This window comes from Phasianus colchicus, chromosome 2, assembly GCF_987193195.1.
Source record: "Phasianus colchicus chromosome 2, bPhaCol1.hap1.1, whole genome shotgun sequence".
NCBI classification, from domain to species: Eukaryota; Metazoa; Chordata; class Aves; order Galliformes; family Phasianidae; genus Phasianus; species Phasianus colchicus.
In genome coordinates, this window is record NC_143437.1 from 57,049,116 (window position 1) to 57,070,111 (window position 20,996).

The 20,996-nt window shown below is 38.0% G+C and overlaps 2 protein-coding genes across 5 annotated transcripts in view; one reads left to right on the forward strand and one right to left on the reverse strand.

Moving 5' to 3' along the window:
- ENPP3 (ectonucleotide pyrophosphatase/phosphodiesterase 3) overlaps nucleotides 1-3,749 on the reverse strand; it is a 33,053-nt gene extending 29,304 nt beyond the window's left edge. Inside the window, exons 1-2 of one of the 2 annotated variants that reach the window (XM_090135791.1) lie at nucleotides 3,373-3,749; nucleotides 992-1,070 (exon numbers count right to left, since the gene is read on the reverse strand). In XM_090135791.1, coding sequence (XP_089991917.1) covers nucleotides 992-1,070; nucleotides 3,373-3,489 — 196 coding nt within the window. In that variant the 5' untranslated portion in view covers nucleotides 3,490-3,749. The remainder of the gene's footprint in view (nucleotides 1-991; nucleotides 1,071-3,372) is intronic. The other variant, XM_031610564.2, reaches the window with a different exon arrangement.
- Nucleotides 3,750-8,479: 4,730 nt separating this feature from the next.
- MED23 (mediator complex subunit 23) overlaps nucleotides 8,480-20,996 on the forward strand; it is a 33,691-nt gene continuing 21,174 nt past the window's right edge. The window contains exons 1-11 of one of the 3 annotated variants that reach the window (XM_031610551.2): nucleotides 8,480-8,648; nucleotides 10,197-10,228; nucleotides 10,338-10,425; nucleotides 11,115-11,239; nucleotides 11,373-11,484; nucleotides 12,254-12,352; nucleotides 12,895-12,996; nucleotides 13,225-13,294; nucleotides 14,174-14,286; nucleotides 15,007-15,102; nucleotides 15,696-15,713. In XM_031610551.2, coding sequence (XP_031466411.1) covers nucleotides 8,589-8,648; nucleotides 10,197-10,228; nucleotides 10,338-10,425; nucleotides 11,115-11,239; nucleotides 11,373-11,484; nucleotides 12,254-12,352; nucleotides 12,895-12,996; nucleotides 13,225-13,294; nucleotides 14,174-14,286; nucleotides 15,007-15,102; nucleotides 15,696-15,713 — 915 coding nt within the window. In that variant the 5' untranslated portion in view covers nucleotides 8,480-8,588. Of the gene's footprint in view, nucleotides 9,169-10,196; nucleotides 10,229-10,337; nucleotides 10,426-11,114; nucleotides 11,240-11,372; nucleotides 11,485-12,253; nucleotides 12,353-12,894; nucleotides 12,997-13,224; nucleotides 13,295-14,173; nucleotides 14,287-15,006; nucleotides 15,103-15,695; nucleotides 15,714-20,996 lie in introns of all 3 variants that reach the window. The other 2 variants (XM_090135793.1, XM_031610558.2) reach the window with 2 other exon arrangements.

Consider the following 20,996-nt stretch of genomic DNA (forward strand, 5'->3'; position numbering starts at 1 on the left):
ATTTACTTTCTTAAGTATATCTGGTTATAAAAGTAGAAAATAAAGTTAGGCAGGCCCTACTTAGAATTGCTCTGTAATGTCTGCAGAGACATCAAAATTTTCATTTTGCACCATCTTCCACTTTCCATTCGCTTACTACAACTGTGACCAAGTTCCTTAGGTAAATGTCAGTGAAGATTCACATGGTAGGTATCTATGTATTTTACAGAGGAAGTAGTTGTACAATACACCTGTCATCAAAAAATAATTACAGTTCCGTCTTGTTCAGCTAGGATTGAATGATATTCAAGAGTTAGAAGCTGATGAATAAGTAGGTATAAAAGTTTGATACATGTTAATTAGAAATGAAAAAGATACTGTCCATCCTTGAGCTCCTCCAGTATGAGACTGACATTGTCTTGACTATGAAGGAAGTGTTCCAATTCACCAGGTGATGTTTGTTTGTCCTAATGTTGCTTGACTCCTTAATATGCTATTCTGCTTTTTTTTTTTAATTAAGTAATAACATTTCATCAAATCAAAACATCCCTTTTTACCATAGCTTTCCATAAATATAAGTTTTCAAAGAAAATTCATGACAAATTTTAGCCATCTCAGCTATGTGAAATGCACTCGAAGTATGAATGTTGACAGTGATCCCACGATCTCTTCTACAAAACACATGGCTTAAATAATTGTAAAGTGTTACATATGATAAGATACATCCTATTCCAATCTTCATAGAAACATTATTAAGATAAAATTTCCAAAGTTGTTGTGGAGCAGGTTTAACACTTGTAGAGTGAGAAGCAAGACATGCAGTGGTTTAGGATAGGTTTTTTCAAGCACAGATTATGTGTACAGGATTTATACAATCCAACTCAAAAAATACAAGAACTTTAGTGGCAACTTTTCACTGAATATTTATATTACATTACAAAAGAGCCTTCACTGAAAGCCTTTACCAGATCTAGCTTCAGTGGTAATTACACTGAAAGTATCATAAACATACCTTGCTCCTGGGCTCCACGGTTTAGTCCCAGTCCCAGCCCTAGTCCCAGAGATACAACCACCAAAGCACTTAGCAGAACCTGCCACACAGACACACAAAAATTCATAGTTCACAATAAGCTTTTATGTTTACTGGAAATTATGATAGGAGAGGTGCAGAAACAATAATCTTGTGAACTGCTTGTAAGACAGCACCTAAACACTGCACCTCTAACCTATGGTTGGTCCCATCTTGTGACTGGGGAAGTCTTTGCAGGGGAAAAAATAGCAGGAAGTAGCAAATACATTTATGTATTTCTCAAATTATTGATCTATGCAAAGAGAAGGAAATCCCTATCTTTCACAACCCAATATTCCTTTTTTATAGCTTCTGTATTTCCCTGAAATGCCTACAAGGATTTCTTATAAGGCTCAGCTAGACTGAAGATGTAAATGCCAAATTTTCACCACAAGACATTTTCTCTTAATGGGTAAGACACTGAAACAGTGAGGTTACAGGAAACAAGAAATATACAAGTAGTCCAAGAAAACTCCCTAAAAGAAAGTCACATAACATTTGGGAGACTGGGAAAGCGCTGAGGAAGCCTGTAGCAGCTTAACAGATGCTCCAGATATGCTGGCTGGAACAGCAAAAAAGGACAATCCTCTCAGACTGCCACTTTTCAGTAAGGCATTGATGGGAAAGAAAATGCTTGCCAGAGAAAAGCACCATCAAGCACTCTGTTTCCGGCTTTTGTTTCAGTTTACTTCTGTTTCCTGCCACTTCCAGCATCCACAAGGCATTAGCAAATGGTTTAACTGAGACTATGGAAATTACAAAGAGCTGATAAAAACTGCATGAGTGAGCAGGATATAAGTATAGATATGCCATGTTGTTACTGTTTACCCATCTCTGCTCACAGAAGAACCCTGGGCTCTATGTTACTGCTCATTCTGTCCTAACATCTCGCCAACTGGCAGTGATGGGGAGCGATGCCCAGGCCTCTGCTGAGGGGTGGGTGTACCTTTTGGGCATAAAGCAGGTCCAGTGGATCACATCCTAAGTACACACTATTCCTTCCCATGGACCAGGGAGATCACCCTTACTTGCTCCCTATTTCTCACTCCCTGGTTTTTGCAGAGGATGAATATCCCAACAGTAGGAATGGAAATGCAATTGGTGAGAGAACTGGATAAAAAGAGACAGATGGGAAAAGTGCTGTTGCTCAAAGCATCGGAAAAGACAGGGTGAAATCTCTTGAAGAGACCCTTACCTAGACCCAGGTGTGAAGGCCACAGTTCAGTGCCACATCCATCTAGGCAGGACTGAGAATTAGGGGTCACATCTGGGCCAGAACACTTGCTACTTCTGGACAGAGAGCATATTGCCCTCAGGAGACTGTCCTGGGTTTTGTTGTCTGAGTGTGGAACAGCCCCTGTGTTTTAGGATGCTTCTCAGTTTATTCTTCCAAGTAACTCTTGAAAGTACCATTTATTCTGCACCTTAGTTAGGCATACTTCTGACACTCTCATGGTTAAATTATTTTTATTGAAAATTTAAAGAGAAAAATGTTTGTTTTCACTTCTTTTCCTCAGCTTCTGATATTTCTCTCATATATTATGCAATACTTGCACAATGAAGCATTAGATAGGAAATCGTATGATATGAATCTGTTCTGATGATATGATCATGAAAAGTATCGCAACTTGCCTCTCTTTTTCATATGTATATTCATTCAAGAATTGTTTCACTTGTGGTCAAAAACAGAAGCCAAAAATGTATATCAGCTCCAACAAAAGGTCTCAAAAACGAATAAAAAGCCCTACACAGTATCATTTATAAGGCAGCTGTGTGACTCTCAATGCCTTGGGGAAGAGGGAAAGAACTAGCACGAGATGTGAGGCTGACAACACCAGATGAAATAGTTCATTCATCTTTTCCTATGCTTCAGAAGTGTTTTTCATCACTGCCTTTCCTACATACTCTTTTTTATAGATGATGAGTCTGAACACACAAAAAATTAAGCAAAAAGTAACTGGGGCTGCTTTGCCCACAGACACACCCATTTTAAATGAACATTTAAAATAATGCATTGAAACACCACCTGCTGTGCAAACTGTCAGTTTATTATAGTAAAGCAAAAAGTGTACTTCGCTGCCAGGAAAAAAAGTTTTGACAGAGCAGAGGCCTCTTGATAAGTGCCACAAGAACTTCAGAAATCTGCCAGAGAAGTTCATGCCCTCATGCTGCAAAACTTCACCAGTTACCACGCTGCCCTGAATTATTACATTAATATAAGGAAACCAGTAACACTTCTGTGAATTTGAAAATTGCTAAAGCAATTCTTACAGTTCTGAAAGGAAAAAAAGGAGTCTCTGCCCTGAAGAGCAGTGCCTACTTACACCACAGATGATCTTGTATTTCTGGAGTGTTTTTTTCTTCACATATTCCATTGGCTGTAAAATCATCTCATCCAAATGTCCGCTTTGATGCATGCTAATTTCGCTGTTTGGATCCATTCCGCCAACACCTGCCCTCAGCTGCACACACACTGTGCTCCTCTCGCTCCACGGCTGGCTTGGCTGCAACTGAGAGGCTGCTCGTGCTTCAAGTGTGTATGTACTTTGTTCACAGAACTTTACTGAAGTCCTAACTTTGGCACTGGTGATAGGATTGCAAGAAGCCAAAGCAAGCAGGAAAACTAGCAAGCAAGGTCAAAGGTTGAAAAAAAGCATTTGAGTACAGAGAACATCAGCCACATTTCAAGATAAAGTCGGCATTAAATAAATTGTATATTAGAAATAATATGTTGCTAAGCAGTATCTTGTGAATATGACTACTCAGCTATTTGGTTAAAAGCCCATCACAGAGTACTTGCTGCTTCCAAAGAAAGCAATACTTAAGCAGATGGTTTTATAGCTCCTGCTGTGGTCACAACAATGCTTTGAGCTTACTTCCCTTATTGGATGGGGCTTTGGGCAACCTGATCTGGTGGGTGGCGACCTGCCCACGGCAGGGGTTTGGAACTGAATGGTCCCTTTGGATCAGGATATAAGATTTAACATTGCATTGTATTTCTCTCCTTTCCCTTGCCCCAGCATGGATGTATCCAAGGGCTGCAGTCCCCTTAGGCTACTTGTTGCAGCATGGAAGTACTCACAAGCCACGCACCCTCTGACTTGAGGCACTGTAGCTCTAGCCTATCCAGTACAGCATAGGAAGAACAGCACTGCCCTGACAATATGCCAGCCCAGGCGCATAGCATTTGCTGTTATCAAAATGTTCCCAGGCACAATAAAGTAAGTTGATAAGAGCTAACAACAACCACTAGCAAACACTGGACTCTAATATACTGCAAAGTAAGCAAGACCCCTGGCAAGAACAGAAGCTTGCCAATTAATAGCTAGATCACAGAAACAAACAATGACTGAGATTGGAAGGCACCACTTGGGACTATCTACTCCAACCCCCTGCCTCAAGCAGTGTCCTCTAGATCGTATTGCCCAGGATCACATACAGGTGTGTTTTTAATACCTCCAGAGAAGCAGATTCCACAGCCTCTGGTGGCAGCCTTTTCAGGGCTTTGTTACTCTCACAGTGAAGTTTTTTCTTACGTGCAGATGGAACTTCCTATATTTCAGGTTGAGCCCCTTGCCTCTTGTCCTGTTGCCAGGCACAACAGAAAGCAGCTTGGCCCCATTCTATTGATACTCTTCCTTAAGATATTTGTACAGATTAATAAGATCCCCTCTCAATCTTCTTTTTTCCAGGCTAAAAAGGCATAGCTCTCTCAGCCTTCCCTCATGAGAGAGATGCTCCAGCCCCTTAATCATCTCTGTAATCCCATGTTGGACTTACTCTAGGAGCTCCATGTTGTTTTCTACTGTGGACAACAGCTAAAACAGCTACAAATTTGGTATAGAACATCCCAATCAAATTTGTCGTTATCTTAAATGTCTCTAGTCCCACCCAGGGTGCCAAAAAGTACTCTTGTGGGTTAACCCCAGTAGACAGCCAAGCCCCACTCCTTCCTGGTGGAATGGAGGACAGAATAATAATGGCAAAAGGAAAAAAAGCTTTCAAGGTGAGTTAAAGGTGGTTTAGTAGGTAAAGGAAAGCTGCATGCATATGCAGAGCACAACAAGGAATTTATTCACTACTTTCCATCAGCAGACAGATGTTCAAGTATTTCCAGGAAGGAATGGTGTTATCACACCCGTATTGGCACTTAAGGGTACTTAAGACTACAAAGAACTAGACAGGCTTTACTTATCTTTATTAATGAAAATATACCTTTACACTCATTCCTAATCCATCTTCTAAAATGAATGGCATTCACACTGGGGAAAAAAAAAAAGAAGAAAGAAAAGAAGAAAAAGACAAAGCTTAATCATTTATCTCACAAATATTTGCAGGCAATCTGTCTCAAATCAGTTTGAATAAAAAGGAAAAATTAAAAACTCTCATCTAGAATGCAGAGATCCTGGAAGGGAAGCCAAAAGAGGAAGTTTCATACCCAAAAAGCATCATGTAGTCACATCTGTTGTTCTGAAACGTGCTTTACTGTTGCCTACAGATTAGTTATATTAATAAAAAAGGCGACAGTAATAATAATCTAGATCAAGCAACTGAAGTCTACTCAGGTGCCAAAAAAATGGGTTATCGAATAAGTGAATGCTCTTATTACCTGGAAAAAAAAGAATACCTTATTCCTTTTTCTTTATTGTTCATTTATTTTGTAAATCATTTTAGCCTGGTCTGTCTCAGTAGTAAAACCAGCAAAATAACATTATAAAAATAAATTATAGACCAATCCACTAGTTAGAATGGATATAAAACTTGCTTACTGTACTTATATAAAAATTCTATAATGCTGCTTTTCATAGTGTTTGCTTACTTTTTAAAAATATTTAAAGTAGTTTTGTAAAGTATGTTTCCTTTTAAGTCACTGGAATAAGAGGGTCACTTCTTTCTCATGCAAATGTTTCTTTTCTTCCTTGTTTGGTAAGGCTTAAAGGCCCAGTATTACTTAACACACAGAATTCTCCAGGGCTTTATTCCTTGGCAGAGACACCTAGGCATAATCCCAGCCCTTAAGATCTGTACAGTTCTTCCTCTTTGACATTTGGGTCCCTGACACAAGGCATTACTTAAACCTGAGTTGCGTAAGTAACAGCCCTCAGATCTACCTCAGGGACTAGATTCTTTGCCATTGGTAGGATTGTATGTATTGCAGTCTTACTAACATAAGATTTGGATGGATGAATGTGGTGGTTTCACATTGATGGGCAGCTCAGCTCCACTTCCCACTCCTCGACAGAACAGGGGAGAAAATATGATGAAATATGATGAATTAGGATGAAAAAATAAATATGATGAAGTATGATGAATTCATCCTGGAGAAAAGAAGGTTGTGGGGTGACCTCATTGCAGCCTTTCAGTACCTAAAGGGAGCCTACAAACAGGAGGGGAATCAACTCTTTGAAAGGGTAGATAACGGCAGGACAAGGGGAAATGGTTTTAAGTTGAGGGAGGGGAGATTTAGGTTGGATATCAGGGGAAATTCTTTACAGAGAGAGTGGTGAGGTGCTGGAACAGGCTGCCCAGAGAGGTTGTGGATGCCCCATCCCTGGAGGTGTTCAAGGCCAGATTGGATGGAGCTCTGGGCAGCCTGGTCTAGTATTAAATGCAGAGGTTGGTGGCCCTGCGTGTGGCAGGGGGGCTGGAGATTCATGATCCTTGACATCCCTTCCAACCCTGGCCATTCACTACTTACCATCACAGGGAAAACAGACTCAGCATAGGTAGATTAATATAATGTATTGCCTATTGGTAACACAGCAGAGCTTTTAGCAAACTAAAAAGCAAACTAAAAAGACCCTTTCCATCCACTCTCATCTACCTTCCTGCACTGAGTGGTGCAAGGGAATTGGGAATGGGGGCTGCAGTCACTCCATAATGCTTCATCTCTGCTGCTCCTTCATGGTCACTCTGCTTCTGCTCCAATGTGGGGTCCCTTCCACAGGATGCCATCCTTCCTCAACTAATCCCACATGGGCTTCCCACAGGCTGCAGTTCTTCAAGCACTGCTCCAACACATCTCCTTACCATGGTGCTCATTCTTCAGAAGCAGACTACTCAAGTATAGGTCCCCTCAGACAGCAGCTCCTTAAGCCCTCCTGCCCCACCAAGGGCTGCTCCAACCCAGGCCCTGCTCCTGTGGGGCTCCCTATGGACTACGCCTCCTTCAGGTCTCATCCACTGCTATGCATGGGCTCCTCTATAGCTTCACCTGGAGACCAGCTCCGTGTGGTGCTCATGGGCTGCAGGGAGACAGCTTGCTCCACCACGGACAACTACTGGGCTGTAGGGAACTGCTCCAGGAGCACCTTGGATACCATAAACTGGTCTATCATGAAACTCTCTAAAACTTAAATTGGAGTGTTAGAAAGATGGCATTCTTTATTATAATCCGAGCTGGATGCATGGGGGTTGAGCTCCACCAGTCATGCATACTTTGCACAAAAGATCTTCAGCTTAAACACATTACTTGTGTTACATACACAGAGGTTTTCCCAGAGGAACGTACATATTCAATACTTGCTTTCACAATGGATTCCAAGCAGAACTTCCTTATCTACTTGGTACAAAGACTTAACAGAACTCTCTTTATCTGTTTGGTACAAAAACACAGATTCTTCCTGTTGTCTAAACAAACTACAGGGTCATCCATCAGGGGACTTACCAAGCTTAACAATATCATTACAGTTTGCATCACCTCCCGTCCTCCTGCACCAACCCTGGGGGCTGCAGGGTGTTTCTCTCACATTTCTCGCTCACATCTCCCAGTTGCTGTTGTACAGCCTCTTTCCCCTTTCTTCAGTTCATTTTCCCAAAGGGACACACAGCGTTGCTTGCGGCTGAGCTCTGCCCAGCAGCAGGTCCCTGTTGGAGCAGCTGGAGCTGGCTCTCATCTGATGTGAGGCAGCACTGGTCCCTGCTCACAGAGAACATCTCTGCAGTTCCTACTGCTTTGGCACACAAACCCAATATGATGAGGAATTAATTCATGAGCTAAGTTGCTGTTGGGACATCTTAGGGAGTTGAGACTACCTCATAATCCAATTTTAAAGATAAAAGTGGGCTTGTTACATCTTAGGGCTGCAGCTGAAGGCATGGTTGGGAACTGCTGTTAGCCTGTGAGCTAGCAGTAAGGATCCTCAAGGCATAAGATGCACTACACCACCTCCCAAGGGCTCCATTTCCCATCCTGTGATGGGAATGGATTTTGAGTTTGAATTACGGCAGGTATCTCTCCTGAGCACTACCACTTGGTAAAAGACCAGCCAGTCTGCCCACAGCGCGCAAGAACTCCTCCTACGCGTCGCTCTGACAGAATTAACAGCAGTGCCGGTGCAGGGATGCAGCGCAGACCCTCACAGCCAGCACCCAACCACAGCACGCGCAGAAACACGCAGCCACCCACTGCTCTGCGCGCAGGCGCTGCGCCCACCCCGCCCCGCCGGAACTCCGTGACAGCCGGAGGGAGGGAACTTCCGGCGGAGGGGGCGCTCTGCGCCTCCGTGTCCGTCTAACGGAGGGCCCGGCCGCTGGGACAATGGCGATCCCTATGGTGCCCATGGAAACGCAGCTGCAGAGCATCTTCGAAGAGGTGGTGGTGAGTGTGTCCCGGACGCGTCGCGGCGGGACGCGAAGGAGGGGCAGCTCGCGAGGAGGAAGAAGCCATCTGCGCTGCGGAAGGGGAGGAAGATGAGCTTATAAGGAGAAGATGAGCAGAGCTAGGAGTTAATTAATTAGCGAGGCAACCCTGTTGGCGATTTCTTAGTGTATTTGGGTAGCTCGTGGGTATTAGTGAGTGTTGTGGCCAGAAATACTGGGGTGGCATTGGCTGAGGATGTCCTGAACAGGAACTTGACTGATGTCAGGTAGAACCGGCAGTATCTGGTCTGGAAAGGATACGTATGTCTGCTAGAGCAATGCAAGTGAAAATCGCAGAATCATAGAATGGTTTGGGTTGGCAGGGACCTTTAAGATCATCTGGTTCCATCCCCCTGCTGTAGGCGGGAACACCTCCCTCTAGACCAGCTTGCTCAAAGCCCCATCCAGCCTGGCCTTGAGTGCTTTCAGGGAGGAGGGTATCCCCAGCCTCTTTGTTCCAGTGTCTCACCACCCTCACGGTAAAGAGTTTATCCGTAATATCTTGTCTAACTTTACCCTCTTCCACTTTAAAGCCATTTCCCCTTGTCTTGTTGTTATCTGCCCTTATAAAAAGTCCTTCCCCAGCTGATGTGAAAATGGTGGTTTTCAGGAGTTGGAACACTGAGTTTTTCTCTCTGCGTGTGCACTGTAAAATGCAAATGCAGGATATACTTTTTCTTTAAATGAAAGAGTGCCTTTTGTTCACACTTGATGATTTGTTTGTTTTGCTCTTGACATTGTCATTCATGTTCTGTTTTCACATGTTTAACACCATGATTTGACTGTGTGGTCGCTGCCTTTTTTTTTTTTTTTTTTTTTTTTTTTGTTAGTAGTATTTTTTTGCCTGAAGTTATTAGGGACAACAACAAACTCTTAAGCTTTCCTTGCATTTGCAGCTGAGAAAATATGAAGTTGTCACATTCACTGTTTCTATTACTGACTGGCTGGATGGCAGTGAAACTTGAGTTTCTGTGCACAGTGGATGAACATCACATGCCCTTGAGGTGTTTCCAGGCCTCAAAATTTGGGAAGGATCACCAAAATGCCTTTATTTTTCACATACTCTTTATTTCTTCCATGTAATAATGAAAATACATAGTGGTTACCAATCACATATGAGTGTAATATGAAATTTCTATAGAAAGCAAAAGGATCTATAGGGTACTGTTTTAAAGAATGTTGCCTATGCATTAGGATAATGACGTAGAAACTTAATTTCTAAGTGTGAAGGAAGAGCTATAGTTACAGAATTGAACAATTTTTCCAACCTTGGGACATAAAATAATTTATAGGTGTTTATAGGGAGAGAAAGAGAGGAGCCTTAGTCTGGGTCCTCAAAGCAAGCAACCTCAATGTTGAGACTCTAGCATAACAGAAGAAATGCATCTGCTTCTGATACAGTCCTGAAACAGTAGAATTTTTTTTCTTCGGTGTTGTTGTGTCCTGGTGGTGAGACATTCTTAGAGAGCATCTTCACAGTAACTCACTCTGGGTTTTTCTCTTGCAGAAAACTGAGGTAATAGAAGAAGCTTTTCCTGGGTGAGTGTAAATGTTAGTTTATTTTTGTGACTTTCTGTGTAAGTGTATTTTTCTATTTGTGTTCTTCCTTTGGTGTAGTGCTAATAACCAATTTTCTTATTTGAATTAGTATGTTTATGGACACTCCTGAAGATGAGAGAATGAAACTGATCAGCTGCCTGGGTGCTTTTAGGCAGTTCTGGAGCAGTCTTTCCCAGGTTAAGATTTCATTTGTTTCTTCAGTATACTTTTGGGGGGCAGTGGAGGGGAAGATGGGGGTATAGTGAAACCTTGAGGTATATACTTCAGGTATAAGGTCTATTTCTAGTCATTCAGAATCTGATTTCAGATATGGCATAGTAAAGAATATTTGCAAGAAAGTTATTAGTTTTGACCTTAAAGAGTCAATATAGTTTTTTAGAAAAAGTTGGTGTGCATTTCTAATAAACATAACCAACTGGAAGTGTAACAGTAAAAAAGAAGTTGTTTGTTACAAGATTTTTTGTGAAAGTGAGTAAGTAGGAAAAAAAAAGTTTAAAAATTACCTTCTGAAAGCTAGACACTTACAGTCATTCTTACTGAAATGCACTCATCTTCATTTTCAGTGAATTTGATTGTAACTCTGAAGAATAATATAAAGCAATTCTATTTTAATCTATTCTTTGCTAATTCACATATTAAAAAAAAAAAAATTGACTATAGAAAAGTATGTCTTCAGTGGAAAATGTTTCCAGTATTATATCAGATGACTTGTAAGGAAAACTGGATGTTGGACAACTGGACTCTAGCTTGTTAAATCCTGTTCTTCTGTCGGTTTCATTTCTTCATAATTGGACTTTTATATGAATTTTATTATTTGTTTTACTACTTGTAAATGCACTATTTCTCCCCTCTGCTGCTTTTTCAGGAATCCCATGAGCAGTGTGTCCAGTGGATTGTAAGATTCATTCATAGTCAGCACAGTCCTAAAAGAATTTCTTTTCTTTACGACTGTTTAGCAATGGCAGTTGAAACTGGACTTTTACCACCCAGGTAAGCTAAGATGCAGTGAGTTCAATACATGGAATTTGTAGTGTTGGAGGATGTTCTGTGAGATTATTTTGAAGTATTGCTAGAGTGCACATGCTTATTATCTGCCATTTATTCTTGCGTTGTCTTCTGCTAGGATGGTTTGTGAGTCTCTGATAAACTCTGATACACTTGAATGGGAAAGGACACAGTTGTGGGCACTGACATTTAAATTGATACGGAAGATCATTGGAGGTGTAGACTACAAGGTATCTTCTCTATGTTTCTTTTTTTATGAGAAAAATTATTACTTTCTGGCTTTGTTTTTATAACTTTGAATGCTTTGTTAATGAAATGGAAAAAAAAAAAAAGTTCAGTGAGACCAGATTTAATGCTTTTTTCATAAATAAGTTTTATCTTAATAGGTAATTTTGTAAAGATATTCAACTCTTTCTTCTCTCCTTTTCTTTTTTACTATGCTGTCATTTTCCATCTCTTTATTAGTTACAAGCTGAGTAACCCTAAGGCAGTTGCATAAGTGGTACACATAGAAATATATTACTATCAAGCAGTAAAGCCAAAGTTTTTGCATCTCCTCTGCCTCTTGTTGCTATGTACGAAAAGGGTCCTGAAAGCTGAGTCTTTAGCAAGGTGCAAATCCAACACAAGTGGATTTGAACAGATACCAAGTATCTGTTGCAGAGTACCACCTCACCAGTGCTAGCAAGCTTGTTAGAGCATAATTCACAGGATTGATCTTTAGGCAATCTACATAAGCTCATTGACTGTCTCTGGATGCTCATAGAATTGTAACAGTTATTATTCTCATCTGGGGTATGAAATTCCATCTGGTTGTGAAATTCCAGAAGGAGTTTAATGTCATGAACATTCACATTCTCACTAGCAGTGTGCCTTCTACACTTAGTAAAAAAAACAACTGAGTTTGCTGAAAATGCTGTCTGACCACATTTATTGTGTAATCGTTCTGCCAGAAATAAAGAATGTCAAGGAATATTAATGTTGTTTGCTTTCTTCTAGGGTGTACGCGATCTGTTGAAAGTGATCCTAGAGAAAATCTTAACAATTCCAAACACTGTGAGCTCAGCTGTTGTGCAGCAGCTTTTAGCAGCAAGAGAGGTAGTTATCTGAATTTTATATACCACTATAAAGGGAGACAGGCCTCGTTCTTGTGCCACTCATCAGTATTTAATACCCAGACTTTGAGAGTTGGTATAGATCACCAGCAAAGACATGATTTTTTTCTGCCTTAATTGTTTCTGTAATTGTGTTTTATACCTCATACAAGGAGTTTTGGGGGGATGCTGTAGGTAAGGAAGAGTCAGATCTCATGTTTGACTTACTGAGGTAAGCTGAATGAGAGAAGATAATCTTAGTATCTTCCTTCTTTTTTCTTAGTGAGTGAAAGTATTAGTTGTTTTCAGTGTTATGTAGGCAGGCGTAAAGGCATAGATTTACTTGGGTTTAAACAAAGCTAGCATACACTAATACAACTAAAAACAGCTTTTAATCTAATGTAGTATCAGAATACAACTTAAGAAAAAGTGTATGAATTCTTACTGATACATATTTTTGTGGGCTACCTCAGGCTAGTATATAGGCTGCATCTTTGTTTGTCTTATTCATAGGCTTTTTACACTGATATATTTTTTTACTTACAGGTGGTAGCCTACATTTTAGAAAGAAATGCATGTTTGTTACCTGCCTACTTTGCAGTTACAGAAATCAGAAAACTATATCCTGAAGGAAAACTTCCACACTGGGTAATGATGAGATCTAAAATCATGCAATTGGTTTTCATAGAGCAAAACTCTAAATCTTGTCTTTTTTTTTTTTGTTTTAATCAAACATAAGAAGATTTAAAAATCTCTAGTTTTTAGTAGATTTCTGTTTATCTTACTAAAATGTATAAATGTTTTTAGTCTTAAATATTCCTTATCAGTATATGCAACTTAAACTCTTAACCTATTTTTGTTCCTCTTCTCACCCAGTTACTAGGTAATTTAGTGTCGGATTTTGTGGATACCTTCAGACCTACAGCAAGAATAAATTCCATTTGTGGTAAGAGAACAACTTCAAAACAAGTTAACTATTTCATTTCAAATGACAAAACTTTGTTGTATTTGTTTCATGTAGTATACTTCCTTTTGTCAGTTTGTTTTAGGGGTCCCTTCAGTTTTTGTATTTTGACTACAAGTTGATAGTGAAAGTATACTTTTGTTACCTGGACAGCCGAATAATTTCTAACTAGAATAGACTGGAGGAAAATCATAACTTTTCTATGTGTAAGGATTTTGAGCTACTGCAGGTTTGCTGGTATGTTAGCCATAGAATATTTTCTTATTTTAGTTTCCAGTGGAGCACCTGTAGCTCTCAGATACTTGCCTGCATCATCTTAGGGGATGAAAGAAGGAAAATGGAAATAATAGGTTGTATATTTAACATTAGTAATGCAATTTTTGGGGAAAGGGTTAGTTAACCAAAATTTAATCCCTAGACCAAACAGTGGCATTAGAGTGGTCTTTGAGTGAACTGGAAGCTCTTTGGGCACAGAAGTTGCTCCTCTCAGAGTAGAATAGCACTGTGACACCTTACGGAGTAAGTTTTTATTTTGTTTGTTTTTATGGTTTGCCACACAATATGAAGTGCTATAATTTTTTTTTCCCTTGGGAGTTAGTGTTAATTATTGCAAATACTTTTTATTTTCCGTGTACTCAATCTGAATAGATGGGGGTTTAATTCCTTAGATATCCTATTAGCTGAAAAGTTGAACTTCCAGTTGAAACAATAATCAACTTCAAACAATGCCATGCTAAAAAGACTTAAACTGTAGAAGTTGAAGGAGAGCTTGGAAGTGGCCGAGACCAGTTTTTGCATCAGAATGATGAACAGTAGGCAAACTTCACTATTTTAGAATTCATAATGTTTCATTGCATATAGGTCGCTGTAGTCTTCTTCCTGTGGTAAATAACTCAGGTGCCATGTGTAACTCATGGAAACTGGATCCTACAACTCTTCGTTTTCCTTTGAAAGGTCTCTTACCATATGATAAGGTATGCTTTACTAATCTTCTAAAACATAAAATATTCAAGAAATCTGAAGGTTTTGTATCATAAGGAGAAAAAGAAGTTTAGTGGAGGATACTCTACTGTTAAAGCCAAGCTAACATTACAGTTATAGATGTTTTTGCTGTGATACGTATTTTAAACTTTATGTGGGTTACCTTCAAAGTAGCATGTGGTGTAATTGCTGCACAGGATGCTGAAGAAAGACATTTGATGTTCTTTGTCAATGTATGCATGTGGCAGTAAGCAAGAGTAGAGAGCTGAATGAAAGTTAGTTTAGCAATGAGGAGATGGGGAAAAAGAAAAAGGGAAAATAGTTTCTTCTTTTTTCTGTACTCTTTGTTGTTCTATAGGAAAGATTATTTTACAATTCAAATGTAAGTTAGCTTAGACAAACTTAAAACTCTGGTGTGCGAAAAAGTGGCATACTGAAAGAACTGAGACTGCAGCATCTCAAGGCTGTTTTCAAAATGCATGCTGTTAGTTAGAGAACGTCTTTCTATTTGATCCCAATAACCCCAGCTCTGAGGAGTAGTGGTTACTTCCTCCTTTCTTTTGGATATCGGAAAAAAGATTTGCACAGATAATTCTGCGTGGGTAAAATGCTCGCTGCTGTGTTGCTTAATTCAGTCAAATGAGATAATGTTAACCATAGTCTTGAAGCAATATATGTTTGTGTGTGTTTGCTTTTTTTTTCTTTTTTTGAAGGATCTGTTTGAGCCACAGACTGCTTTGTTGAGATATGTGCTGGAACAGCCGTATTCGAGGGATATGGTCTGCAATATGCTAGGTCTGAATAAGCAGGTACTGTACTGTGCTGTAACATGTGATTTAATTCTGCATAGAATCTGCACTATTCTTTTTCTCTTTTCTTTGCTATAGCTAACTAAGCAAAACAGTTTAGGTCCAGAGAGTGATTTTATTTTTATTTTTTAGTTTTTTTTATTTTTATTTTTTAGTTTTTGATGAGATCATATTAGGTTAATTGGACACTGTTGTTCCTATCATTTGTATATTGCTTTACGAATGTTAAATTGAAAAATAGAGATTTAAAATATGATTTTTTTTTGCATTGCTTTTTTTTCCTATAAGGCCAGCCTCAAGTACACCTTTGACAGACAGTACGAGACTGCTAGCTCAAAAAGAAAGAACGGTTATTGTTCACATCAGTTTTCAAAACATTGTATTTTGTTATATTGACGTGTTATAGTACTGGAGAAATGGAAATCTGTGTTTTGTTTTGTTTTTTTTTCTTTTTATATCTTAGAACTGGGAGGGCTTAGTCTGACTTGGGGATCCTTGAGGCTGGCCTCATAGTCACTGTTTTGTCTTTTCTTTTTTTCTTCCTTTATTTTTGTTCTGTCCTGTCTTGTCCTGCCCATCCTCCAATGCTCTAGACCTTGAACATTGCTCAGGTATGTTCACAACCTTACTGTTGTATTGTGACTAACGATACGCTGGCCGCTTTGTAGCCACTGATTCCAGTTAGAGAATACATGTACAGTCAGGGCTTGAAATTGGCAGGACCATTAGCCAAGGACAAATTCTTAATACATATCTCTTGATATTTGAGAGATGTAGCATAAAATTGACAGTCAGTGATCCTGTGATGCAAAGATTTTGATTGGAATGAACTTCTACCATTTCCTTTACCAGTGACAAGAACTTTTTCTGCTGGAATTTTCAGATAAGTAGAGATTCATAGTTCAATATCTTTCCTTGTGCAAGTGGAAAAACAGCCACTGCACATGACAGTAAAATTTTAAACCTGCAAATACAATCATTATTTAAAAAAAAAAAAAAGAAAAAAAGCTAAACTAAAAATTATAATAAGGAAAGGCTTTACTAGTGGATTTTTTTTATTAGGAACCCTCTGTAACAAACTTCCCAACAGGTAATTATGTTATCCTCCAAACTAGGTAAAAGAAAGTACTGAGAGAAGTAGCTCCTTTAAAATTTGCCTACTTATGTTTTCTTTGGTTTCTGTTTTATTCTTTAAAAACAAAGCAAAACAAAAGAATAATGACAGGCCTGAGAAAATCAAACAAGCAGACTTTGTTTGAAATTTAAGTATAGGTACTGTATTTACAGTTGATCCTTTGCTACAACAATTCCTACTCAAAAAAAAAAAGAATCTTTTGAAGATTTATAAAATAGCGTTGCTGTTTGCAATACTATAGTGAAGGTTGTGTCAGTGTTTCCATTTAAGAAACTTTTTTCAGATTTGTCACCTGACTATGAAATTTACATGATCCTGAAACCTTGTGTATGCATTTCCCATTTTAAGCGAAATACGCGAATGCTCCATCTGGATGCTCTTTCTGGATTAAGATAATGGTTTTGAACATGCACATACCTTCATCTTCGTAAACGGTATGCTGCATACATCAATCTTTTGTATTTGAGATTCCTAAAGCAGCTGAACTGTTGGACTTCAGAAATGAGCTGCTAGGTTTAGTGATCAGATGAGTAGTACTTGTATTCTGTGTCTATTTCTGTGTCTACATTTAGTAATAAATCAGACTTTTCCTCCGTATCTTGTAGTTGATAAATTATACAAGATCTACACAAAAGTATTTCTTGAACCCATTTTATTTTTCTAAGCTATCTGTGCCTTACAATCAAAAACTGTCAATGTTAAAAATGCTGGTTTTTTGATTTCTACTTTGCTGTCCTCTAAAAATAAATACAGGAAATTTGATTGAAGTAATGAAATATATTGAAGTTTACTTAAAATTTGCTTTCTAGTGTAGGAGCTTCTACACAAAGTTTCAATCTAGCATGAAATTTTATGGCCAAGGAACAAACTTGAAGAATGTAGCTTATAAAGGAAATGCTGACAGAACGTGAACTATAGCTAGCTATGCTGCTACAACTACACCAGCATAGGGATGTTAGGTTGCTGAAAATTTATGAGTCAAAATAGAAATTTAGAGTAGGGTAGTGCAGTGGTATAGAACAGGAAATGTTAAATGTTCTACTTAAACATATATGTTGTTTAAAGCAATAGTTGTAATCACTTCTAGGTACAAATTGACTTTATAGTTGGATTTGTTAATGTAGCCATTTGACAAAAAAATGTGCTTTTAAAGTCGTGTAACTGCATTGGTGTTTTCTGTAAAATGGCTGCTAATTTTGTATTTTATTGTTAGAACGGAACTAACATGTATACATTGATTGTCACAATTATAAGATGCATAGCATTGCAAATAGCACCAAGTTTATTTCAAAACCAAGTACAGAAACACCTCAAAGTGATAATCAGGCATTCCTTTTACTTATATGAAGCTGCTTGTATACCCTACCAACTATTCACACAGATCCAGTTGCAGGATTGGAGCCTTCATTTGAATCTTTTGGCATCACAATCTAGGTATGGTTCAGCAAATCAGAAATTTGCCTTAGTTCTTGAATATTGTTGAAGATGAACAATGAAGTTCTCTGGTTCAGTCCTAACTAAGCAAATATATATTAGAAAAATGTTCACTTGAACCATCTCTGTGTTGTGTAGAAAATACAAACCCAGCTGTCCTGCTAACCTTGCAGAGAGAAACATGAAGGTAAAATTTGATATGTTTTTAGATTCATATGTTCCTTTCAGAAATTTAAGGTTTGTTGTGGGATTTTTATGAGCTTTTTATATATCTTTATGATGTAGGGTTAAGTCCAGATGTAGTAATGCCAACTTCAGAATATTCCTTCTGTTGGAGTCTAGGGGTGATTTTTTGTTGTTTTTCTTTTTTTGCTAGTGCATACTTCTGAGTGGGGTTGTATTTTCTTTCGTATACCTATGTGAAATGGCTTGTAAGAAGCATGGTTCTATTGTGTCCCTTCTATATTCATTGTTGGCTGGAGTAATGCTCCCTTCTTTTAAAATTATTTTTTAAATAATTTTGTTGAGGTATAGCCACAGTCTGTTGGTTTTTTTAATTGTTATTTTTTTCTTTGGAAGATGCTTAACAGTTAAGAGTATGTTAATACACTGATGCCAAATTAAAATTAAACTTGGAGATCCTGTTTAAAGGAGTCCTTAAAGCAGTTGCATATTGAAATCATGTTTCAGTAATGTCTTAAAACAGTCATGAAACTACTTTGGAACATTCTGATTTACATTTTGACCTTCTATGTGCATACAATTTTGCATTAAAAATAAGCCCCTTTATCTTACATAATTAGTCTGGATGGCATTGCCTCTTAACAGTGAAGGTGACTCCAAGTTTACGTTGAACTTTGATTTCTCTGGGTTGAGGAAAATTTTAACACAGACAGTTTTTCATGTCTTGATTCTGTAATGTTATACAAACATTTAATTGGGAGCTATAATATTAGTGATTCTTAAATCATCAGTAGTAATCTGTATGAGTGTATGAGATTACCTGTACCATACTCTGCCCAGGTGAAAGTATAGCTGCAGTCATTCCTAACTACAACCAGAACAATTTGAGAAAGACACTTATTTAATGCCTGTCCATGCATTGTGGCAGTAGAATTAAAACATCAAGTGAAAGGAATGATGTAATGCAAAACCTGACTTTCCTTTCCCTCTTTAATATATTGTGTATTGATGTTGGAGACCTGCTTTCTGATATTATCAGCGTTAGCTTGGCAGAATACTTAGGCTAAGAGGTATGATTACTGTTCTTGATGTATTTTTGGTTGTCTGTGTATTAAGTGTGTATTTTTCTCATTAGAAAATGAGTAAGATTCAATGAGAAAAACTTTAGAATGCCCAATAATCTTAGCAGAAATAGAATCTGATATAATAAAACAATGTAAAAGGCTAGATTTGAGTCTTGGTGGCGTATAATTTTGGAAAATGGAAGTGAGATCAGATTGTACTGTCATTCCATGTGAAAACTTTGAGCTGGATTATATATGGAGACAACTCTTTCTCAACAAGTTTCTTAGACTGTTTGGCCTCCTGAATCCATTCTTAAGTTTAGCTATATAGCTCAAAAATATTAAATGCTGTTTCTTTAGATTATTTAAAACAATAATAATCTGCAGATAGCCTCACTGAATTCTTGGAATACTTTATTTTTAGGATAGTCTTTAAAAAAAAAAAAAAAAAGCAATTGTGATGTACTTCAGAAATGTTGGAGGGCTGGTCTCGAGAAGTTTTAGTATCAAATTGTCACAGTAGAACTTCTTTTTCCCCTGTATTTCTTTATGGTTTAGTAGTGTTTTCAGTGCTGTTATGTATTTGTCAGTCATTTAAAGATTGTTTCCAAAGCAAAATGGAGAATGTGTTTATGTAACAAAATTACAATATTTTCTTTTTTGAAAAAAGAAAAACCAAAGTGGTTTTTGAATGTTGTATTTTTTCCGCATATATAAAGTACATCCGTATACAAAATTTATCTCTTTTTAGGCATTTCAAACCACAAATTCCTGTTTATTTTTTAGGAAAGTCAGCTCTCAGAGGTCTCAATACATATTGAGATGCTGTATTTCAGTTATGAGTGCTTAATAAAACAATACAAGACCCCCATCCTGCTTACACACTTGCAAGTGCAGTATTTTATTTTGAGTAATCCAAAAACTATAGATACAAAACTTGTGCTGAATATCTTCACTGAAAATATGCAAAAAATGCCAGAAAACTAGTTAAACAAGATGGAATGTGAAATTCTGCTATGTTTTTCATAGGCTACTGTAAAACAATGAAATGATGAATTTCAGAAAAAAAGGATGAATTCAATTATTCCCACTCATAAACTTTTCCCCAGTCTTAGAATTATTAAGAATAGTAAAAATTCCTACTGGAAATTCTGGCTTTCTTTTTAACAGTAATATTTTCCTGTTGTATTCTTTGAATAACTTGATCCTAATTTAATATAGCCTAACATGATTAGGCCTGTGGACATTAACCCAGTGCTTAGCAAACTATTAAATTTCAAGCCCTGTACGTAGTAGTTTTGCATGCTGGATTATAAACTAGTCTGTAGTCTTGTCTGTTGCACCCTGCTCTGCTTCATAAGTAGTTGCTCTGGGGGAGTGGGGATGATGGGATAATGGGGGGGAAAAAAAAAAAAACAAAAGCAACCCAAAACAATGAAATGGAATTATTCTCATTTGGAGTGTTAATATTGCTCTCTGTAAACCTGTAGTGTGGTTGATCTGTAATAATGGCATTGTGTACTGGAAGAGAAGGTGAAACAGTAACTGATGCTTTCTATTATAGTTAGAGGTTTGTGTTAAGCATGCTTCAAGAAAATACAGCTAGAATTGTAGCTTTCTGCAGTTTGGGGCTGGTGAAGAGCATGCAACAGGGGATGCTGTTCACTATATTTTGTCAATTTTTCCAATTTTTGCATATTATGTCTTATTAAGAAGAATCTCTGTTTTTATGGCAAAAGATTACCATTGATGAATGTTAGAACAAGCATCCCCTTTCAGCATCTCTCTTTCCTTTTGTTATTTCTTACTTTATTAATTAAAAGGTTTTTAGGCTGCCTGGCAAGAAAGTCAAAGAATTCATCTAAGGCATCCCTAAAATATTTTGAGTATTTGGATAATCTTTTTAAACTGTTTTTACGTATGCCTTATGGCCTCTAGTAAGGCAAACTGCATTTTCATGATTAGTGTTTGAGCAGCTCAGTTCCTTTTCTTTTGTATCATTTAAAGTAGTAATGTTTACTTTAAGGCTGCATTATGTTACAGGTGTTAGATGTAAAAATGGAATTTGAAAATGGAAG